At 52.3% G+C, this 22,955-nt stretch overlaps 1 protein-coding gene across 6 annotated transcripts in view; it reads right to left on the reverse strand.

Moving 5' to 3' along the window:
* Positions 1–8,900: 8,900 nt before the first annotated feature.
* The window catches only part of SEPTIN2 (septin 2), a 32,843-nt gene continuing 18,788 nt past the window's right edge, over positions 8,901–22,955 (reverse strand). For all 6 annotated transcript variants that reach the window (XM_007502415.3, XM_007502412.3, XM_007502413.2 and 3 more), the window contains exons 4-13: positions 20,825–20,911; positions 19,942–20,065; positions 18,665–18,799; positions 18,392–18,509; positions 16,057–16,158; positions 15,738–15,883; positions 15,329–15,412; positions 14,109–14,166; positions 12,518–12,621; positions 8,901–10,491 (exon numbers count right to left, since the gene is read on the reverse strand). In XM_007502415.3, coding sequence (XP_007502477.1) covers positions 12,520–12,621; positions 14,109–14,166; positions 15,329–15,412; positions 15,738–15,883; positions 16,057–16,158; positions 18,392–18,509; positions 18,665–18,799; positions 19,942–20,065; positions 20,825–20,911 — 956 coding nt within the window. In that variant the 3' untranslated portion in view covers positions 8,901–10,491; positions 12,518–12,519. The remainder of the gene's footprint in view (positions 10,492–12,517; positions 12,622–14,108; positions 14,167–15,328; positions 15,413–15,737; positions 15,884–16,056; positions 16,159–18,391; positions 18,510–18,664; positions 18,800–19,941; positions 20,066–20,824; positions 20,912–22,955) is intronic.

Here is a 22,955-nt window from a genome sequence, read left to right on the forward strand (position 1 = left end):
TGAGATTGCTTACCATCTCAAGAAAGTGGGAGATTGGTAGGGAGGGAAGGGGGAGAGAGAGAATCTGAGATTCAGTATTCTTTGAGAAATGTTAGAAACTGTTTTTACATGTAACTGGAGAAAATGAAATTTAATACATTAGAAAAAGAAAACAACTGCAGAAAATGTTACTTGGGAGTCTACCTGGGAAAACGTAGGAACTACATGAATGCAATTACAAAACACTTTTCCCACAAATAAAGACAGAGCTAAACAATTGGATAAATTAGTTGCTCATGGGTAGGCTGAGTCAATACAAGATGAACAGGTAGTTTTCTGATGAAGAAATCAAAGCTATCTAGAGTCATATTAAAAATTCTCTAAGTCACTCTTAGAGAAATGTAAATTAAAACTACTCTGAGGCACCAGTTCAGTATAGCAGAAAAGGAAAATGAGAACTCTTAGAGGGGAGGGGTAAAGAGTAGGACATGAAAGCACAGTTGGGGGAGCTGTGAACTGATCTGGCCATTTTGGAGACCTATCTGGAATTTTGCCCAAAGGGTTATAAAAGTGAGCCTTCCCTTTGGTCTAGCAATACTTCTACTAGGTCTATACCTTAAAGAGGTCAAAGAAAAGAAGGGCAGGACCTGTATATACCAATGTGTTCATAGCAGCACTTTTTGTGGTAGCAAAGAATTAGAAATCGAGGGGATGTGCATCAATTGGGGAATGACTGAACAAGTCAAGGGATGAGATGGTGATAGAATACTCTCGTGCTGTAGAAGTGATGATGAGCTGGATGGTTTCAGAGACATCTGGAAAGACCTTCATTAATGGATGCAGAGTGAAATACGCAGAACCAGAAGAACAGCGTACACAGCCACAGCAATACTGTGCAGTGATCCAAGACAATTCCAAAGAAGTCATGACGAAAAATGCAATGTGCCCCCGAGAGAGAACTGATGATTCCGAGTGCAGATTGAAGTAGAATTTTTTAACATTTTTTCAACATGGCTGACATGGAAATCTGTTTTGCATGATTTCACATATATAATTGATACCACATTCCTTGCCTTCACAATGGAAGGGAGAAGGAGAAAAGGGAGGGAGAGAGTTTGGAATAAACAAATGTTAAAATTTAATAAATAATATTTTAGAAAAAAATGTGCTATACTACAGTGAGTTGAAGCCATCTCTGCCCTCAGGGAGCTTCAAGCACTTGCTCTTCTAGGAAAGTGGAAACCAAGGCAGCTAAAGGTATCACCAACTTACAGTAGAAACTTCCTTGTAAAATCTTTATGAAGGATTAAGAAAACAGTGCTGGATCATAGCACTGCTGGGCTTGTACCCCAAAGAGATAATGAGGAAAAAGACTTGTACAAGAATATTCATAGCTGCACTCTTTGTGGTGGCCAAAAACTGGAAAACGAGGGGATGCCCTTCAATTGGGGAATGGCTGAACACATTGTGGTATATGTTGGTGATGGAATACTATTGTGCTCAAAGGAATAATAAAGTGGAGAAGTTCCATGGAGACTGGAACAACCTCCAGGAAGTGATGCAGAGCGAGAGGAGCAGAACCAGGAGAACATTGTACACAGAGACTGATACACTGTGGTACAATCGAAGGTGATCGAATTCTCCATTGGGGTCAATGCAATGTCCCTGAACAATCTGCAGGGATCTAAAAAACACTATCCACAAGCAGAGAATAATCTGTGGGAGTAAAAACACCGAGGAAAAGCAACTGCCTGACTACAGGGTTGGAGGGGATATGACTGAGGAGAGACTCTAAATGATCACTCTAATGCAAATACCAACAACATGGAAATGGGTTCGAATCAAGAACCCATATGATGCCCAGTGGAATCCTGGGAGAGGTGGGGGGAGGGGGGAGGAAAATGATCTTTGTCTCCAATGAATAATGTTTGAAAATGATCAAATAAAATAATCTTTAAAAGGAAAAAAAAACCAAACATCCTGGCGGATTCCTTCCTCTGTAAACTAAAAGGGCTGTCTTGGGGCTCGGAGGCCCCTTCTGCTCCCAGCTAAGCCTCCAGTGAGCACACAGAATACAGAGGATGCTCTTCAGAACAGACCAGTAGCCCAGCCTGGACGCACAGTCAGCGCCAGGTCACTTCGCTGACTCCTCCGGGCCAAGGGAGGGAGATCTGTGGACTCCCAAAGCTTGGGAAGGCTGGAAGAGGGGATCCACCTCTGAATCCATTCTCTAGGGTGGATGGTTGACTGGAAGCTGCTGCTGGGCAGAAACCCATGTCCCTCCCCCTTCTTGAGGCCTCGCCCTCTTCCTGGAGCCAGGGTAACCCCCCGAGGCTGCAGCCCCAGGCTGAGCCCTCGGAATTGAAGTCTTTGACTGGGAGGGAGGGGCCGGGAAGGAAAGGTGGGCTGGTGGGCTCAGGTTCACCACAAGCCAAGCCCCTGCAAGGGGGGACGCCTAGAAATGCAGGCGAACACCGCCCCTTTGTGGTGAAGAGCCAAGATGCTGAGAGACTGGCAGAAGGTACCATTTCCCTACTTTCTCAGAAGATCCAGCAGTCATTAGATCAGAGGCCCAGAGATGAAGTGATGGACGGGAAGGAGAGACCATCTGTTCCAGCTGTGACATTTTACAGGTCAGGAAAACGAGGCCCGAGCTATAGATTCTCAAGCCGGAAGGGACCATGAGGTCATCCAGTGTCCTCCCTCCATTCTATAGCTTGGAGGGGGGACCTTAGAGAGCATCCTCGACTCCTCATTTTATATTTAAAATAAGTTTTACTTGGTAGAGCATGGCATTGCGGGGAGAGATCCAGGCTTGGAGGGAGGTGAGGAAAGCCTCTGTTCCAGGCCTACATTTGGCACCCATTGCTTGTGTGATCCTGGACACGTTCCTGAACCTCTTTGTGCCCTGGGCAACCCACTAGGCTAGAATGTACAGATGAGTGGCCACTCTGTCCTTGGACCCCGAAGGTTCCATAGGGGCCATTTTCTCTATCACAGCGCAGTTAGTTTTAGCTCCATGGGGGGGGGGGGGGGGGGCGCTCCTCAGCCACACCCTCCATCCCCCATCCCTATGCCTGGAGTCATCCAGCTGGGTGGTTCCAATTTCATTGCATTCAGTTCTACTTGTCATCCGTGCTTCTCTTCTCCATTTCCTTGCCTGGGGTTATTAGGGTGGGATTCCCTTCGTAGAAGATTTCAGTGGAAGAAATGGAATCTAATCTCGTGACGGTTCTAGATGACAGGATGTCGGCGGAGGGAACAGTATGTTCACATTTGTCCGTTTTAAATTAAGAATTGGACAAACATGCAACTTTCCTTATACAAAGAGGAAAAAGAAGACCGATGCAACCCTCTGTGTGAGTTGTCTAGTGTTTCTAGGTTTGCAAAGGGTATGACCTAGATGAGCTCATCTGATCTTTAGAACAACTGTGAGGGAGTTGTCATTCTTCCCCCTTTTACAGATGAAGGCACTGAGGCTTGGAGAGAATAAATGATTGGTCCCCGGTGAGATAGCGAATATGTGTCTGAGGCAGGATTTGAATTCAAGTCTTCTTGACTCCAAGTCCCATGTGCAATCCATTACAATGTGGGAATTCTTAAAGACTGCAGAATGAGATCGGGAGAGGTCAACAAGTCAAGCTGGGTCTTAGGTCAATTTGAGAAAGATCCAAGTTGAATTCCATTTGAAGACAAATTCGATGCAGTAACAGACCCCTTAAATGAATGTAGAACAGACCAGTGTCAGGCTGGCAGCAAGGAGATCTCAAAGCCCATCTAGGAAGTTTTTTAGGAGGGAGAAGTCACGATCTGTGTTGGGAGGGGGGGGGGGGCATGACCACCCTGAAGAATGAAGGAAGACCCCTATAGGGATTCTCTAGTTTCTTCCTTCTTCTCCTGGCGAACTCTACAAACCAGTGTGGTGCTCTATGACACTCAGGTATTCATCTGAGCATAAGTGTTCCATCAGAGTTCACTCATTACACTTCCTAACTGTGTGACCCTGAGCAAGTCACTTAACCTTAGAGCTCCTCTGTCCTGGAACCAATTCTAGGATCCATTCTAAGACGGAAGGTAAGGGTTTTTTGAGTTTGTTTTTAGAGGTGGACATTCCAGTCTTGGGGATGGGGGGCGCTGCACAAAAGCAGGAGATGGAATGTCACATTTGGGTAAGAGTAAATAGGCTACTTTGACTGGGACCCAGAATATGGTGGGGAAGAATGGTTCAAGAGGAAAGGGAAGTTGGACCAGACTCCGAAGGGCTTCCTTCAATGGCCAGATGGAGGAATGTGTAATTTGTCCTACAGATGACCGGAATTCTCGGAAGCTGCCAAAGCAGGGGAGTGACCTGGTCGTAGGATGTGAATTAGGAAAATTCCCTCAAAATCTCCTCGGATTTATTTTGTGTAAACTTATCCACCTGTGTGACTTCCCCTAGCTAGGCTGCAAGTTTCTCAAGGCAGGAAATCAGTCTGCTTTTGTCTTTGTGTCCTCAGTGCCAAGCAGAGTACCTGGCAGGTAGCAGGGACTGCGAATAAATGCCTGTTAATTATTCACTGCTGCTGGATTGTGGGGAGACCAGAGACAAGGGAGCCCAATTAAGCGGCTACAGAAACAGCCTAGGGAAGAGGGGACAGGCTCCCCAAGTGCTTCGTCACCACACAATCCACAAGGGTGGGAAACTATCAAAGGCACCCAGTCTTCGTCTCTCTCCTTCTCCAGATCTCAATATGCTGCCTACGAAGATGACAAAGGAGAGGATCAGTGCCGGAGGATCTGTGGGCACACGGAGGGCTGGCTGGTTGGTGAACTGGCCCAACTTTTCTGGGAAACAATGAGTCCTTCCAAAGGAAAGGTCACCATCCAGGGATTCCACTTGTCATGTTCTGTGCAGTTTGCTGGCTCTAGGAGGGGGGCAGGCGGGAGGAAGGGAGACAATGTGGATCCTATAACCTTGGAAAAGCTATGTGGAAATTTGTCATGGCACGTAGTTGGTAAAGAAATAAAGTAACCCAATGATTCGGGTTGAGAGCACTCCAAGGACTCTGCCATTCCCCTGGTTTTGTTGTTGCCTCGGCCTGGTCATCTCGTGGGTTTCTTGTCCTCTTGCTCTTCTAGAGTCTACCCAGTGGGCTCAAGGCCTTCCTCTCTTTCCCCCAAGATTTCAAGGGTACCAGTGGAGCAGGCCACCTGTTCATCCCCTTCTTTCTACCTCGTGGCTCTTTGAGAGCACCGTTTCCTCTTCCTCTTGCGAGCCCTTCATTTCCGATAGGTTCCAGCCCCACTGCCCTCTGGGAGATGCCCATTTTTAATCCTTTGGTGACTGTTGAGTCCAGGCATGACTCCTGGGAAGCACGGCACACGTGCCCCCAGGCAGCCAGAGACAGGAGGCCTACCTGTGCCCACATAGGAGGGGATGTGCTGGCACAAGCAATGAGGAGTTCTGAGGGATACGGGGACCCTTGTAGGAGGTGACTGAAAGGGAATGAGCACAAGCAGGAAGACAACACAGACCGGCGCACCAAGGACGATGACAAGAAGGGGGCTTCCAGGTCCTGCCAACAGATGGCCCTCTTGATCCTGAAGCCTTTCCAGTATGAGCCTCTTCTCTTTCCCCTGAACTTCGCGGTTCTGTTCCGGAGCTTGAGCACTCGCAGGCTCACAGCCTTGGGGTCCGTCTTCTCTCCTCAGCCTGGTTCAGCCCAGGCAAACCCCTCTCCCATGCACGCACGCACGCAGGTGCTGCTCTTCTCTCCTTGGACCACCTGGACCACTGAGGCTCTAGCGCTGCCTCCAGGACACCCGCCTCCATCAAATGCATTTTTCCAAAAGCAGTTCAGGGCCAGCTCAGCCCTCTCTGCAATCAACTGCAGGGGCTTCCAGGATCAAACGTAAAATCTTCCGGCATTGCCCGGCTACGTCCTCCTCCCTTGGGGGGCTCTTACAGCCCCATCTTCTGCCCCCAGAGCCGGCCGCTCTCCCTTCTCAGGCTGCCCTCTAGGCCCGCCTTCTTTTCAGCTTTGGCTTCCAAAGTCTCTCCAAGTCCTCCTTCCCAAGGATCTGGATGGTCCAGTCTGTCGGTGGTGTTGCCTGCCGTCTCCCCGTCCGAGATTGGGGCCTCGGGAGCGCGCAGGTCCCAGAGGCTTTGACCAGCTGCCTGGCCACCCACGATGACGAAGCGCCTCTTCTCCCTTTCAGCACAAGGGTGGGCGGAAGAGCGTAGCCACCCTGGAGCAGGCTCTGGTGTGTGTGTGTGTGTGGGGGGGGGGGGGGCGCGACCACACCCAGAGCTTCTTCCCACTGAAACTCGGATGGATCATCTGCCGGGTGGCAGTGTGTCAGGCCAGCGTGGCCCAACAGGGGTGCCTCACAGGGCACTTCCATTGTCTCTTCCTGAGAGGAGGGTCTCCGAGGGTGCCCCTGTGGAGGGCCCGTAGGCGTCAGCTCTGCTGGCTTCTGGGGGCGGAGGACCAAAGGCCCAAAGGCTCTACTTGGGCCCTGTTGATGGTGTTTCTTTGGCTTCCCTCTGCCAATAGGAGCTTCCGCCCCCCCCTTCCCCATTCCAGCACTGCTCCATGGGTAATCCATAGAGCAACCCCAGGCAGAGAGCTTCGGGGCAGAAGGTCAGCTCCCGGCTCCCAGCAGGCACCCAGAGCCCTGCCTCAGAGCCTCACCTTTCTGTCCTCTTCCTCAGAAAGGGCACCCCTGGGCAAGTGAGACCCCCTCTGTCTGCCTGTCTGTCTGCCCGTCTGGCTGAACCGAGATCTGCGCAGCTAGAGCGCTTGTGTGCCAGGATTTGGGTGAGGATCACACGAGGCGATTAGCTGTAGCCGGCCCTACAGCAGGCACGTGTGTACACACACAGCTGTCACCCAGCAAAGGGCAGGCCAGATCTGGCCCGGGGGCCCGAGAGGGAGGGAAGGGGGAAGGAGAAGGCTGCTGATTGGAGGAGGTAGCATGGAGACAGGGCCAGGGCAGGCAAGGGAACAAGCATTTCCAGAGCGTCTGCCCTGTAATGATGGACTTGGGGGCCGAGGGAAGACCGTCTGCCTCTGTGGGCCGCGGCCACCCCCAGGCTAAGTGCCAGCCTGGAGGAGAAGGCGGCCTAGCGCTTTGTTCCGATGGCCCCGGAGGCGCCGTGGAGGGCTTAGAGCCCGGTCAGCCGCTGCCCTGACTTTGGGGCTTGTCCCTGGACGTCAGTGCTCGGCCAGGGCAACGCCGCCTCGTCTAAGTCCAATTCGGGCCCAGGAGGCCTCGGAAAGGAAGGAAACTACACCGGACGCCGTGCTGCACTCTGGATGTTCTTGCGCTTCCTCCTCGCCATGGCTGTTCCCACCACCTTACGCCGAGCCAAGGGAGGCAGATCAAGGCTGAGAGCCCCCCTCGGGGTTGGACGTGGCCAAGGAGAGGGAAGAAAGAAGAACCCGGCAGGGGAGCCCCAGCCGTCAGCCCTCGTTCTGTTCAGCAGTCGGGAGCCTGGAGCCAGGTTTGGGAAGGAAAGAGCGGGAGAGGCAGCCCCAATTTAGAGGCGGGGCCTGGTCACACAGGCAATCGGCACCCAAGGGGATACCCGGCGCTCCCGCCCACGGCCTCTCCCACCAACATTGCACATCTGCCTCAACACTGAAAGGGCGGCTCAGTGGACGAAGGTCCTGGGTTCAAATTTGGTCTCAGATACTCCCTAGCTGGGTGACTGGGCAAGTCACGTAAGGCTCACTGGGCAGCCTTTGCTGGGCATTCGAAGACTCTAATCTAGTCACAGACAGAGCATGCCAAGGCAGAAGGCAAACGTCAGGAGCAAGGAGGGCTGACGCGCCCTCTGGGCCAGCTTTGGATGGGATGGAAAGGTGGGTTCGGGTTCGGGATTGACAGGGAATAGAGCCCTGGCCCAGTCAGAGTGCCGGGTTCCAGTCCTGCCTCAGACACTTGCCAGCTCTCCACACCCCTGGGCGCTTTCCTCGGGCAGAAGCCCATCTTCCAGGGCTGCTGGGAGGCTACGAGGAGGCCCGTGGTGCGGTGGGTGGGCTGTTTCTAAACTCCTATCTTCGGCCCAGGGTGGAAACGAAGCACCAGTTCCAAGGCGGAAGAGTGGCAAGTGCTGGGTGACTGGAGTGAAGTGACTAGTCCAGGGTCACCTAGGTAAGAAGTGAACCCAGGACCCCCGTTTCCAGGGCTGGACCTCTATTCACTGGCCTATCCAGACACCCCACGTCAGTGGTCTGGGCTCTAAAAATGCTGCAATTCTCACTATCCCAAGAACCTGTGAACCTCCCTGGATACTCCTTTCAGTAGGCAGTTAGGTGGCAACGTGGAGAGGGCTGGGCCGGGAGTCCGGGAGACTCCTCTTCCCGAGTTCGAATCCAGCCTCACACGTCCTAGCTATGGGACCCAGGTAAGTCACTTAGCTCTGTTGGCCTCCCTCTGCTCCCGTACAAAGTGAGCTGGAGAAGGAAATGGCCAGCCCCGGCCAGAAATCTGTTGCCACCTTGGGGTGTTTTGGGGGCTCCCTAGAGAGCAGCCACTCTAACAGGCCTGTGAGCGCCTCCGGCATGGGCCGGATTCTCTCCTTTCCCGCTTGTGCGCTCGCCACCACCCTCCGCCATGACTCTGGCGAAGCCCCGCTGGCATCTGCCCACATCACGCCCCTGAAAAACCAACTAAGAAGCTGCATCTGTCTCAAACCGTCGGCAGCACCACGGAACTAGGACGGGCCCAAGAACCGAGGCTCCGGCCGGGTGCCTCAGGGGCAGGGACGAAGGCGACAACGCCCGCCACAAGGACAAGGCCGCCTCCGCCGCGGGGGCTCAGGACTCACTCTTTTGAGGCAGGATCTCCAGGCTCCGTGGCCCTCCCCAATTTCCAGATGTTCCACTACAGCCAGCTTTTCCTGAAAAGCAGCAATGATCACCATGACTCTGGAATAACGAAACAGATTATTTATTGATCAATCGCTCAAGGGATACAGAAAGGCCCTGGACAAGACAGAACCCGGCTCCAGCGGATGAGGCCTCCAAGGGCAGCCGACCAGCCCTCCGGGCGGGAGCTCCCCGAGGCACCCGCTGACGTCGCTGCCCACAGGGCTTCCTTTCTGTTTCTCGCTTGCATAGATACATTTTCACTTTGCTCTAAGAGAGGTTATAAAGACTAGCGTAATTCAGAGAAGTGACCTCGAATATAGAACAGGCTGAAGTGTCATGGAACAGCTGGTAAAAAATGTATAGAATATAATTATACATGGAGTTACAATGGATCAACCGTACTAAGATCAGTGGCTGGCGTGAAGGCGGATGTTTGGAAGGGTCGTGCCATCACCAAGGCTGGAGAGGAATGTCTCTTCCCTTGTTCCCGGAGGCTTTGTGCATTTGGCCAGAGCTCGGGGCGGCTTCGTCGGCCCCTCGCCCGACCCCTTGGGCCCCCGGAAGCTGCCCCAGAATACCCTGGGCAGGCCTCCCCTTGCAGCGGTGGCAGACAGTGAGGAGAGGAGGCCCAGGCCGGGGCGCCCCACACCAGAGAAGTTGGTGCAATGAAGGGGGAAGATGGCACCAGACTTAAAAACCCTGCCACCATGCCCACGCTGCCAGAGAACAGAGGCAAGGGGGACCCAAGGGAGCCTCGCGGATCCAGCCTCTTGTCGAACACGCAGACCGACATAAAGCCCGCCTGTTTAGGCTGGTCTTCAAAATAGCCCTTTTACAAAATAGTGGAAACCTGTATTCAAAATAACAGGTGCCGGCATCTCAGACTTAGGAGTACTTCTTGTCTGAAGCCAGGAGGAGTGTTCTTTGCCAGCTAGCCCGAGCCCCAAACGCTGCCCTCCTTTTCTGGGGGACAGTATAGGGGATGAGGCCAGCCTATTTTAAAAGCACGTGCTTTGGGGATCTTACTAGAAAAAGGTCTGTTTAAAAAAGTTTTAAAAATAATAGGGGTTCTCCGCTTTCCCCTTGTTGTTTAGAAACCAAAGGTTACATTTTAATATGAATTATTTAAAGGTACATATTCCTCTTTGTGATTTCAAACCGGTGATGCTGGTTACTATATGGATGTGTTAACAAATGCACCCCAACGGGCAGCAGCAAAACTGGGTACTGGGTGTTACACACTCGTGTATACCAGAGGAGGACTCTCAAAGTCCTCACCCTACCCAGGGGTCCTAGTGAGAGAGGTCTGGATGAATAAGGAGAACTGGCTCCCATGAGACTCCGCCACGGTGCTGCCCAGACAGAAAGGCCCAGGCCATACGAATCCGGAACGAGTTCACGGCGTAGGCCTAGAAAACCAATTCTCCCTAACAGTAGTTATGTAGGAACAGACATGTTACGGGAAAGGACAAACTATCAATAAAATACATGCTACAAGGTCCGTATTACAGAAGGCACCCCAACCGAGCCTTGGGTAAAAATGGTGAGCAACAGTTTCAGGCCACAGGCACTGCAGAAAGAAGGCCGACTTCCTTTCGGTGATTTCATGAAAAAACACACTGGAATGTTCTTTTTTCTTCTCTGTAAGTGAGGCCTGTGAAAACAGAGAAAGCCACCTATAGTTAACATAAAAAGCCGCCGCAAGAACGGCCCTTTGAGCATAAAGAATCACGTAAGACCAGCAAAGATCTACAGTGACAAGGCGCAGGGGGTGATTCCAAAGAGGCTTCCATCTCACTTTTCCGGCTCCATCTACACTTCCCTTCTGCAGCCTTTCTACCTTGCTCCAAGTTATAAGAGACGGGGGACGACGCTCTGCTTCTGCATCTTAATGCTGGCGTACTCGATGCGATCTTCCCAGGGTCCCAGGGAGGCTGCCACCCTTTACCAACGAACCAAAGCAACTAACTCGATGTCATGCAACTGTGCCCCCCCCCCCCCCCCCCCCGCCAAGGGTCAGAGGCGCCATTCTACGTCAGCCTTCCTCTTGATGCCAGGGAGGACTCTGGGCATCTACTCCAGCTCCCTTCCAGGCCAGAGGCTTCCTGGCAGTCTGGGGCAGTATCCACCCCCCTCAATGATTACAGCTGTAAAGCCAGTTGCCACACCCCCTCCTACGGGGCTCCCCTCATTGCCAGGGACAAAGGCCTCCTCCTGTGGGAAGTGCCTGCCTTTGTCAGCCCCCTTCAGGTCTCATGAAGAGGGTGCTCTGAGCTTCCAGAGAGAAGGAAGAGACCAGCCCCATTCTGGGTGGCTGAAGGAAAGAGCTTCTGGGAAGGCAGGAGAGTAGCCTGCAGACTCTGCCACATCTTGGGCTCTAGCCTGCTACTCCACAGACTTGGGGGAGTTCCCCTTTGGGTGCTTGAGGAGCCGAGCCGTCCTGCCCCTAGTGGGAGAGCTCCCGATGGAAGCCACTGATCTTCTGCCTGGCGAGGATGAGATAAATGGCCTCCTTTGCTATGTGCCAGGTGTGTTCCATTGTGTTGCTGGCACATGTCGGGAAAGGGGTGAAGCTGTGGTTTGAGAGCCTGGGATCCTCCTTCCCCCCAAAAGTAACAACAAAGCGATCAGGACTCAATCCTGTCCCCCAACGAGACTGAAGGGAGCAGGGACAGGAATCCGGTCGGACAGCCCTCCCTCTAAAGTGAGCAGAGTGGCCTCTGGACCCAGCCTCCCGTTTCCCTTTGTGGCTCCCTCAGAAGAGGCTGAAAATGTCTCTTCTGACTCCACGCTGAGACAAGCCTCCTTCATGATACGTGGAGCTCTTCCTACAAGCCGGTAAAGAAAAAAGGCTTCAAAGGAACCAAATATCTCATTTAGAATCTGTAGCTCAAGAAACCTTTCTTGGCATTGAAGACCATCTTCTGCAAGTCCTGGAGCGTGTCACATGTGTGCTTCCAAAGGGCAGGGAGAGCTGCCCTTTGGTACAGGCTTTTCTGTACAAATTAGTGGTCACCATTTTTACACAGAACTCCAGGATTTGCAAAGCATTTTACAAATATAACCTCATTGGATCCTCACCACAATCTGCAGATGGGTGCTGTTATTATCCCCATTTTACAGCTGAAGAAACTGGGGCAGACAGAGGTGAAGTGATTTGTCCCAGGGTCTTTCCAGTGCTCGGTGGTGCCCCCTAACGGTGTATGTATGAGGCCCAGGAAGTACTTAAACTGCTTAATCCACACCGAATCCTGCATCGCATCAGACCATCTTCTCCCCCATGTCCTCAGGGGCTTCCTTCCCCTTGACAGGCCCCACATAAACCATTCTCAGGGCACTGACTGCTATTTTAAAAGTTTCTCTTAATGAAACACATTACCCTGGTGCACGTGTTTCCCATCTCCTGGTTCTCATAATTCAAAAGTCTGGAAGACAGGCTGTGATTGAATTGTAAATGCCACCTAACATTAGTCAGACAACATGAGACAGTCACGAACATCTCCGTCTAGGACCTGTCTAACGGTGGGCTGGGCAGTAAGGGCTCAGCTCCTCATTTATCAAACCTCACCTCGATCAAAGACACAAAGGACGAACGCCGAGTTACATTAAGCAAGTTTTGTGTCACAAAGACAGCCAAAGAGGAGGGCACTATGTAGAATAAAGAAACGGCAGGAGCTTACTCTTAAGCCTGGTGCCCGTGCATGACGATATCCCCATCTCCTCCTTGCATCTGCATTTGCATCTGAGCCTGCATCCTCGCGATCATCTCCTGCATACGACGAAGCTGCAAGAAAAGGAGGACTGTGGGTCTCTTCAAAAGGCTACACGCTCTAAAAACTTCTTAGGAAACACTACTGTAAAATCTGTCTTGAAATAGGCAATCTGTGCTCCTGATCAGGAAGCCAAGTTAGGAGGGCAGAGGGGGGACATGCGGCAGGGACGTCATTGGTTTCTTTCAAGGGCAGATACCCCTGGCTCGTCGGCCCATCTGCGTGGGTGGGGTGGGCTTCACTCCGGCATCAAAGTAGTGGCTCCACTTATAAGCAACATGGAATTAAATGTTTTTTTAAACAAATATCAAGCTCAAACACTAAGATATGTCTGACAATCTAGTAATAAAGTTCCAAAGTCAGTATGGGATTCATTGCTCAAATAGTGAGGAAAAAAAAGTACAAGTTACAAATAGACCTCTATGCTCGTAGCAACTCAAATTGTGGTGATCCCAAGTCCCACACAGGATGAGACTCTTACGAACATGCTGGTTTTGCAGAAGAGCATCGGTAACGAAACCCTAAGAGTCCCTCTGGAATGGACCCCAAACAGACCTGGTCTGGCCTCCTGTTGTAGTCTGAAACCCGAGAGCAGAGATGCATGGCCTTCTAGGAGGAGGCCAGGCTCAGGTGATTTGAGAAACACTGAGAAAGGCAGAACCCAGAGGCAAGGTTCTATCAGAAGTGAGAAAGTGTGAATGAATTTTCACTTGAGCATTTAACTATGTGCTTATTAGGCAAGAGAATTCAGATTCATGAGATTTCAGTGGCTTAAGTCCTAGTTAACACTGAAGAACTAAAAGAACAGTTTCCCACTTACCAAAGCCAAGGTCTAAGGCTTATAAAACAAGTGTCCTCTCTGCCATTTTCAGAACAACCACGGGCACATAGTCTAATCAACGCTTTGTCCTACTTTGAGGTATCCTTAAGGAAATGATGGCTGTGTTGGCTTTTCAATGCTGCTTATTCATTTAAAGGGTCATAAAATCAAGACTAATTTTCATGCACCAGCATCGTGACTGGGATTTGAACTGGTGACATCATTAGATTTCATTATTAATTCCTTTAGGTTGTTCATTTTTGATGTTAAAAATGCTAGTCTCAACCAAAACCAATCTAAATAAAAATGATCCATTCCAATGTTGTCCCTCCCAAACAAGCTGGACAATACAATGTATAATTTGGGAGTGTAATTGTCTGTTTCCCTTCATCTCACATAAAACAAGGAACTGGGGGGGGAAGAACACGGATGCCTTGGTGCTGTAAACCACGCTGGTTTACACATGCTCCTTTGTTGGTAATTTCAAAAGACTGGACCAACGCGGTCCATACTGTCATCCTAAGATAGAAAACATTTGCCAACAAAAAGCAAGAAAGATCTTGTGACATCCACGTGAAACAACAATATAAAGGAATACAAAATCCTATCCAAAGCATCTCTGGGAGATAATGAGGACTGCCAGAGACCCAAAGACAGACACACAAACATGACTTGTCTTACTTCTGCTTCCTTTTCCAGCAAGATTTGGTCTCGATTCACTTCCTCGTTTTCCACTTTTCTAAGGAGAGAAAGCAGTCAATGAAAATCTGGTAACACATGGGCCTTCCATTTGCCCTACTGGCGATGGCAGGTCGTCTCACTATGAGCCTGAATATATCTCCCTTGGGATGTCTGAGTAAACTGTATTTTTAGTCTACAGAATACTTAAAACCTATTTCCCCCCAGACCAAGAGATGAACAAAAAGGGAAAGTTAAATGATGAAAATAGAAAAAGACAACAAACACGAAATGGAAATCTCCATCTTCCTTACGCTCCCTGGAGGCCTTCCTCTGCAGGGCCAAAGGGGTGATACTACCAAAGGGCTACATGAAGTCCACAGACTCTGTGAAGCTCCTCGCACCCACCACCCTCCTATTACATTCTGAGAGATGTTGCAAACCCACAAATGCCCTCCTCTTTAGTAGTTCTGGCATTATTTTCCAAAACTTCCTCACAATTAAAGGTCCTTCTTCAAAAAGGACCAGGGGAAAATCTAAGTGGTTTCAGGCAAGTAAAAAGATGAGCAACAACAGCCATCTTCTGGGCATTAAAGGTTAAAACAGGTTTGCTTGGCTACGTCCTGACCTTGCTTTTCAGAGTAGGATTCAGGCTCCAGTATTCTCTTCAGGGGCCCTCAGTGCCCTTTCACAGCTCTCATCAGTAACCATGTTAGTCAGGAGCTCCCTCACAAAGCTGCACTAATCTGTCTTGTGTTCTTTCTCATAAAGGCACAAACTCTGGTGCTGCTGCACATTGGTCGGTTTGTTTTTAAATCCTTCCTCCTTTCCTTCTTAAAATCAATACTATGTATTGGTTCCAAGACTGAAGAGAGGTAAGGGCTAGGCAATGGGGGTTAAATGACTTGCCCAGGGTCACACAGCTGGGAAGTGTCTGAGGCCACATTTGAGTCTGGCTCTCAGTCCATCTATCCACTGCACCCCCCCCCCCCCCCCCCCTACCAATTTTAAGCTCCGTGTATTTGGCATTTGGGCTGAGCAGATATTAGTTTGCTAAAAATGACTAACGTGAGATACATAATACTGATGGAGGTCTTGAAAAGACAGGTGACCTCAAGGATCAGCCAACAGAATGTGCCGCAGGGAGGCTAGATGACGATGAGACAGAGGGAGAGGACGGGACGGACACAGGCCAGAGGAATAAGGGGAGCACGGATGACAACCTGCCGCCTCTCTTGAGTCTTTCTGAGCGGAAGTTCTCGTAGTGAAGATCCTGGGTCACCTCCTGGAGATCCTGCATGTGAGTGCTGGAAGAGAGGAGGCGGTGCAGGGTGAACCGACAAAGAGCCTCCCCCCACGCCACTCTTTCCCTCCATCCGTCACCCCGGCTTCCCTTCTGGGGTGCTCCCCCCATGACCAATGCTGCTAGGGACGAAGAACGCCCCCATCTGCCGCCGAGGACCCCGCCACACTGCCCTCCAAGCCCCAACAGGCCATTCCAAGGACAGAGCTCCCTGCCTGTTGGGACAGGCCAGTGGGATGTGGGCCAGCATTTGGGACTAGCCGGAAACGGCCTCGTCCTCCTACGACCCCCCCCCCCCCCCACTACCGCACGTCCTCAGGATGGCTTACATCAGCATCGTTCTCAGCTTGAGAAAGTCATTATGTTCTGGATTCTCCACCTCCACGACTCCCCAAGGGTAAAGCCGGCCTCGAACCTTCTTGCCTTTGGCTTCAATCAGCTGATTGGATCCCACCACTGAAAACGGAATACTGGCCTGGGAAGAAGCAGGCCCGATGAGGACCGGCCACAAAGCGAGCGCCCACGCTCAGTGCTGCGAGCACGGCTCTAACCGGTCTGTTGTTAGCAAGGTCTGACCAGAAGAAATCTCGGTGCCGGCTCGCTCCTCCCACAAGCCCGGATCCCGAAGGGCTCCCCCGGCCACTCTACCTTCAGAAGTCTGGTCTGTTCTTTGAAGTCCTCGTCCTCGTCGGACTCGGCATCGGGCAAATGATAAATCTTGATGCCGTGCTCTTCGATTTCATCCAGGACCTGCAGGGACGACGAGGAGGCGGGTGAGAGGGCGGTCGGAGACGGCTCCCACCGGCCCCGGCACGCCGTGCGTGGGCGCCCAGGGCAGGCCGCGCCGCTGAGATACTACGGAGCAGCCGTGAAGGGAGGCCAGCTGCGAGAGGCCTGAAATGCCAAAGAGGAGTTTCCGCCCTCTGGGAGATCCCTGTGGTGGCTGTGCTCGGGGAGCTCAGAACGAACACTGAGGACTGGTTCCGAGGCAGAAGAGCAGAAAGGGCTAGGGACTAGAGTCAAGGGAACTGCCCAGGGCCACAGAACCAGGCTGTATCAGAGGCCAGATCTGAACCCAGGACCTCCCATCTCTAGGCCTGGCTCTCCATCCACAGAGCCCCAGCTGTCCCCTTCCTCTCTTTCTCACTGCCTGCACACAGGAAGGGGCCTACCTGCATGTCCCTGATATCCCCCCCATCCCTTTTCTTGTTCTGGTCTACAGGAGCCAGTGTCAAGCGGCAATGGCAAGAAAAAGGGAACCCCGAAGCCATGTAGGAGGACCCCAAAATCAAAGGAGCAGAAGCTACGACGGGATTCTGTGTTAACCAAGAAGCCCATTGTGGCTTGTGTGGCCAGGCAGTGCTGCAGGGCCTTTGGGTCCAGCGATGGGGGCATGTTAATAAACGGAGGCGGCCCAGCTAAGTCAGTCTGCCTCCCCCGGTCCATACCGCTGCCTTCTAAGCCGTGCTCAGAGGGGGTCAGCCTCCTTAGTGCCACCCCTGTGCCTGGCCCGCGCCCCCGCTGCCGTCGTGGTCTTTCCTGGCCAGGGTCCCACCTGTCCCTCGGCTTCAATGGCTCTCTCCGGCCTGATCAGGCCCGTCCTCGGTGCTCGTGAAGGGCAGCCCTCGGCAGCGCCCCCGCCTTCTCCCTCCCAGCTGGGGGCCGCCCCCATCTCTTCCTCCAGTGGCGTCTCCGTCACCCCCTCTGCGCCTCCTGCCCACACGTCCTCCCGCCCGCCCCTTCTCCCGGGTCCCGCAGCCTCCACACGCTCCTGGCCTGAGCCACCGAAGCGGCTGCTCTCTCAGGGGGTTCCAATCGCCCTCCCTCGCCCTACGCCTTCCTTTCCTAATTCCACGCCTTTCCTGCACTCGGCCTGGCCCCTGGAGGGCAGGCACCCCTGGGCCAGAAGAGCTCCCAACCAGACTCAAGTGGAACAGGGAAATGTTCCACCACCCCAGGAAAAATACGAGCCAGCTAATGCTCATTGGTGGCTTTTCCAGTCGTTATTCTGGCCTGCAGGGAGGCCCCCCACCGGCCCGGCTGTGCCACAGCTCAGCCAACATCGAAAGGACTACACCCATTGGTCCCCAGCAATGCCAGGAGGTAGGTGCCATGGTCACCCCATTTTACAGATGAAGAAAGTGAGGCTGAAGGAGATGAATTGACTGCCTAAACGTCCCCATAGAGAAACCGTCTGAGGCAAGCTCTGAACTCAGGCCGCCTTCAAACACAAGGAAGATGCCTCCGACACTTTCTTCCACATCTAAAGAGGAAGGACAGAGCGGCTGAGGATGGACACACTGACCAGGCCCCCTGCACAAAGAAAGTCGTTTCCAGGCCTCTTGGGCAGCCTCTGGAGGGGTCTCTGCTAGAGTCACGATACCTTATCCAAATCACTCCCCTCATGCCCCAGGCTGACCCATTCAAAAGAAGGAAGCCAGGTTGGTTTCATGCGGTTTAGAAAAGGATGAGGGCAGCCACAGGCACCCCCAAAATCCCCATCTGTTCCGCTGTTAGAAATTTGCCAAGGCAGAAAGTCACCGAATAGAGCAGCCTTTCCAGACTGCACGTCTCCCTCATTCTGAAAAGGCAGGCAATCTTGACTTCCTTCTCTCAAGTGCTCTGACATGGGTCTCCATCTGAACAATCCGTGAAACCCCTCCCGTCCCTGCTTCGTACCTTCCCTAGGCTGGACGTCTTCCTCTGGGGTCCTCCCCCCTCCCCCCATTTCTGGTTTGCCGGGCGAGAGGGCGGCTGGTTCTCTTTGGCCTTTACTCACCACCGCCCCAAGAGGCTCCCAGGCTCCTTAGTGTCTCTGAGCAGCACGAAGAAGCCCCAGCCTATTCTTTAGCTGCCTTGCCTTACAGCCTATGCCTTTTTTGGGGTGGCCTGGTAAAAGCAGGAGAAGGTCCCAAAGTCTGGTTCTAGGAACACCATAGCGACTGCATTTTCCACTGGGTCTGGATGCGAATGCTGGACTTACCCTCTTCTTCAATCGCTCCCGCTCCTTCAGGGTGAGAGTATCAGCTTTTGCGATGACGGGCACGATATTCACTTTATTGTGGATTGCTTTCATAAACTCAACATCTAACGGTTTGAGCCTAGGAGAAGCACAAGGGGCACTCCTGTTAGTTATGAGACCCCCCCCCCCTTCAGATTTAACGACATTCTCCGGAGAGAAGGCCTCAGAGGAGCTTGGAGCAGCCCTGGACCCCCGATCCACGGTCCCTTTGACCACGGAGGAGCGCCCACCTACCCGTGTCCAAAAGGTGAAATGAAGTAGAAGCAGCAGTGCACCCGGTTGTCTATGATGTGTCTCCGGTTCAAGCCGCTTTCATCGTGCAGATACCGTTCGAACTGCTCGTCGATGTAGGAGATGATGGTCTTAAAACTAAAAACACACGGCCTTGAGTCGGAGCCGGCCCCCCAAGCCCCTCCCCTTCAGAAAAACCTGTCAAAATCTACTCGTGGCATTCTGAGCTGGCCTACGCACCATCTTTCCCTTCATAAAAAGCGGGCTTTTGTGGACTGAAAACGGAGCTCTTGTTGGGAGGCTAAGAAGGGAAAGGCGCACCCAGACATCAAGAGCCTTTCCCCACGGGCAATGCCCGGCTCCCACTGTTCCTCAGCCAAGAGGAAATGTCTCTTTGAGGTTCATGCAGGACACTAGGCGTTCTTTGGAAACCCAACCGGACCGATTAGAACGCGTAAAGAGCATCAAGTAAAATGAAGCAAACGAGGAAACCTTCCCAGAGGAAAAGGGATCAGGCCTGCGTTCTTTGCCTGCTTCGTGGGCTACTCTAGGGCACCCATGGCTCCTCCAACTGCCCAGCACTTTGCACAACTGGACGACCGATTTCTGAAGGCAAGAAGGTCCAGGGAGGAGCACTTCCCACCTTTCTGATCTAGGATTCCAGGTTTCCGCAGGACACCCAGAAAACCAACATCAACCTTGGATTCGCTTCTGCTGTGAGCCCGGCTCTCCTGTCTGGACAGGCCTCGAGCCACCCTGGAGGTGCTGAGGTCCTGCGCCCGGCACTGCCCTGGGCTTCTACCTGCCTTCCTCTGGTCACAGGGGACACAGCAGGGGGTGGGCTGTGTGTCCAACTCGAATAGACACGAGGTCCCTATTCCACAGAGACGGCACACTGGCCGAAATGTTAGATGTGGCTTCACTGGGGGGAGGGCTGCAGATCTACATTTTGCCCAACATCCCCGGGGACATTTTCATGTGGTTCGGGCCACCTGTGGCCCACAGGCCCTGAGCTGGCCGTCGGGCTCTTGGCTTGTGTCTCTGACATTCCCAGAAAGGATGGTCCGTCTGCTGGAAGACCACTTGACACAAACGCCCACTTTGCTGAATGTGCCTTGACCATCAGTTCCAATTCAGTAACCCTTTAAAACCACCCCAGCATTTTGGGCTGTCACCAAAGCTGGCAACTGCTCCTTAAAGAGAATGGATAAAAGTGATGTAGACACGGATTCGGTAAAAGGGAACGGCAGACCCTGGCACGGCCCCAGGGAGCTACGTACCAGTCTCGGCAGTTAATCGCATCCCCGTAGCCCGGCGTGTCTACAACTGTGAGACGGAGCTTGACCCCTCTCTCCTCGATCTCCACCGTGGAGGCCTCAATCTGCACAGTCCTTTCTATTTTCTCTAGAAAAGAACACACGGCTTAAAATAAGTCAGCACTCCCAGAAGTCAGTCTGGTGCTGACCAGTGCCCCCCCAAACACCCCCCGAAGCACCCGGGCACCTGGCCCAAGAGGCGTCAGCCCAGCTGTCGAAGGAAGACACCCTACTTGAGTCAGTGAAGGGGCAAGAACCAGGGCTGATCCACCTTTGTAGTGGCTCAGAGGGCGGCCTCATTTTGTAAACAATAACAAGGTCACCGAGGGAAAAGGCAAGAGAAGAGGAATAAGCATTTATTCAGTGCCTGGCACACTAGATTCTCACAATTTTGGGAGGTGGGTGCTATTATAACCCCTATTTTATAGAAGAGGACACGGAGGCAGATGGCCGTTAAATCGCTTGCCTAAAGGTCACAAAGGTAGTTGGTATTTGATGCGGGACTTGAACACAGGACCTTTCTGTCTCCGGACCCAGGGCTCTATCCACTGCACTACCACCTACCTACAAAGTAGTAAACTGCAGAACTATTATGAACACAGGCCCTCTGGCTACACAGCCAAAAGTCCTTCCAGTTCACAGGGTAGGAAATGATTTTAAAATACAAAGAGATAGACAAGCCTCCCTCTGGCAGCTGCCCAAGTAAGTTACTGGGGCGCCTTGTTATTGGACTTCAAATTAAGTCAGACGTGGGTAACGCGGCACCTTAGACAAAACAAGGGAAAAGCCTTGCGGACGTGCCATCACACAAGTGGAACGACCTCTCCCAGAGGGCCGGTGCTGTTACCTGCTGCCCCCGGAATGACCCTTTCGGGGTACAGATCAGTCAAGAAGAGGCTATTGATCAGCGTAGACTTTCCCAAGCCGGACTCCCCTAGAAAACAAAGAGCAACACTCAAGATTTCACATCTCTTAGTAACGCTCCGAATAGCAGCCTTTAGTTCTTTCCAGTGTAGAAACGTTCATCTGAAGGTAGCGTTTCCAAGAAAACATCAGTGAAGCCCAGGAAAATGCCATCCGCATTCAATACAGCAGAGTTTTCCAGTGCCTTTCACCAAAATTCTGTAAGCCAGGACTCCTCCTCCCCCATTCGATAACTGATGGGAAAAAAATATCAGAGCTGTCACTCTGCTCTCCTGGGGCTGGCTTCTTCCCTTTGCACCATCTTGTCCAGGCCTCTAGGAGTTTCTACCAATCCCTCCCGTGGCCTGGTGACTGTTCTTTATGCTACAGTCACAGCCCCTCACAGCCACATGCCACAAACAGCCCAGCCAGCCCCGGCTGATGGGTCCCCATTCTCATTCCAGCTCTCTTTTGTCAGCAGCACATGGCCCGTGCTGTGGGTAGGTCCCCAAGTCTCAGTGACCCCCGCCCCCAGGGGGCCCTGAGACCAAGCTTTAGGACTGTTTCCTGGCTCTTCACTCCCCTCTAGCCAAGACCTTGTAGTTGCAAGCCCACTGACTGGGGCCTTCAGCCCACCCCCAGCCATCTCTAGAATCGTGTTTGATCAGTCACACCAGTTTCTCCCTCCTCTGTACCCCTTTCCTATTTGTCTGCAAACCTGCCTCTCCTGCATCTTAGGAAGGACCCACTGCTATTACAGAGACACCTGGGAACAACGGTGCCCAGAACGTGACAAGAAGAGCCCTGCGAGGTCAGTGTGACCAGACCCGTCCCCGCACCTTCTCTTTCCACTCTTGGGAGTTGCGAAGCACAGTTCAAAGGGCCACAGAAAGGAAGTTTGAGGGCCTCTGGCCCACCCCCTGGCAGGTGAACTCCTCCTCAGACTCAGAGGGGCACTGCCAGGATGCAAGTCATTCCGGACTCCCAGAACAGCGCTGTCTCCCATCTACAGACTGCTACCACTGACCCAAGGTGGCCTCAACTGGGGTAGTCACGGCTCCCAAGGAGAAACTTTCCATTCGGTGCCAGGCAGAAGGCACCGAAGTGTTGGCACGAGGGTGTAGGCGGTTGTCTCCTCTACTCTTGTTTCATCATTTCCCTTCTTGCCTTTTTTTCCTTCAGGGCACATGGGCACTGTGACTCCCCTATAGCTGGCCAGGAGGGGCTCCCAAGGCCAGAACACTGAAAGAGCTCAGTACTCTTGAAAAAAACAAAACAAAACAAAACACTTCCCTTCCATCTTAGAATCAATGCTGTGTGCTGGTTCCAAGGCAGAAGGGCAGTTAAGGGCCAGGCAATGGGGTTAAGTGACTTGCCCAGGGCCACCCAGCCAGGAAGTATGAGGCCAGATTGGAACCCAGGACCTCTTGTCACTGAGCCTGGCTCACCATCCATTTAGTCACCTAGCTGCCTCCTCACCTACAATTCTTTACAGGGTCATGTTAGCAATAAGCCAGTTCTATCACAAGTGATTGCTAACATTAAGTATCTTCACAATATTTCATCACTGAGTTTATTGAGAGCACATAAAGGCACCAATAGGGACGACTTCACCTGGGGAATCGGAGAGAATCTGGTCTAGACCCTCCTACATTTGCCTTTATTGGGCCACTACAGTGCAGGGATAACTCCCCTGCTCTCCTCCTTGTTCCTTTCTGAATCTTTGGTCCTAGGCTCACCAGAATTCTTCTGAGTAGGCTTCCCCCTGACGGATCTTGAGAATCTCTGGGCCTGGTTCTAGCCTCTGTGGCAAAGGGCTTCTCAAGCTGTCACGGCCTAACTTCTAGTGTGAATGTGACCGGTACCCATAGGTCGGGGCATGGTCTTCCAAGTGGTGTCTTTTCTTGGCTGTGCCCTGCTGGCTGCCAGGCCAGCTGCCTTTATCTCTCTGATGTGTGTCTAGAGCTTTAAGGGCTACAAAGTGCTTGAAACTGGTCTTCAGAACAAGCCTGCAAGGGAGGCTCTGGTGAAAAGACCCTGTTCAGGGTCCCAGAGACAGCAAACATCTGATGCTA

The sequence above is a fragment of the Monodelphis domestica genome, chromosome 8 (assembly GCF_027887165.1).
Source record: "Monodelphis domestica isolate mMonDom1 chromosome 8, mMonDom1.pri, whole genome shotgun sequence".
Lineage (NCBI taxonomy): Eukaryota > Metazoa > Chordata > Mammalia > Didelphimorphia > Didelphidae > Monodelphis > Monodelphis domestica.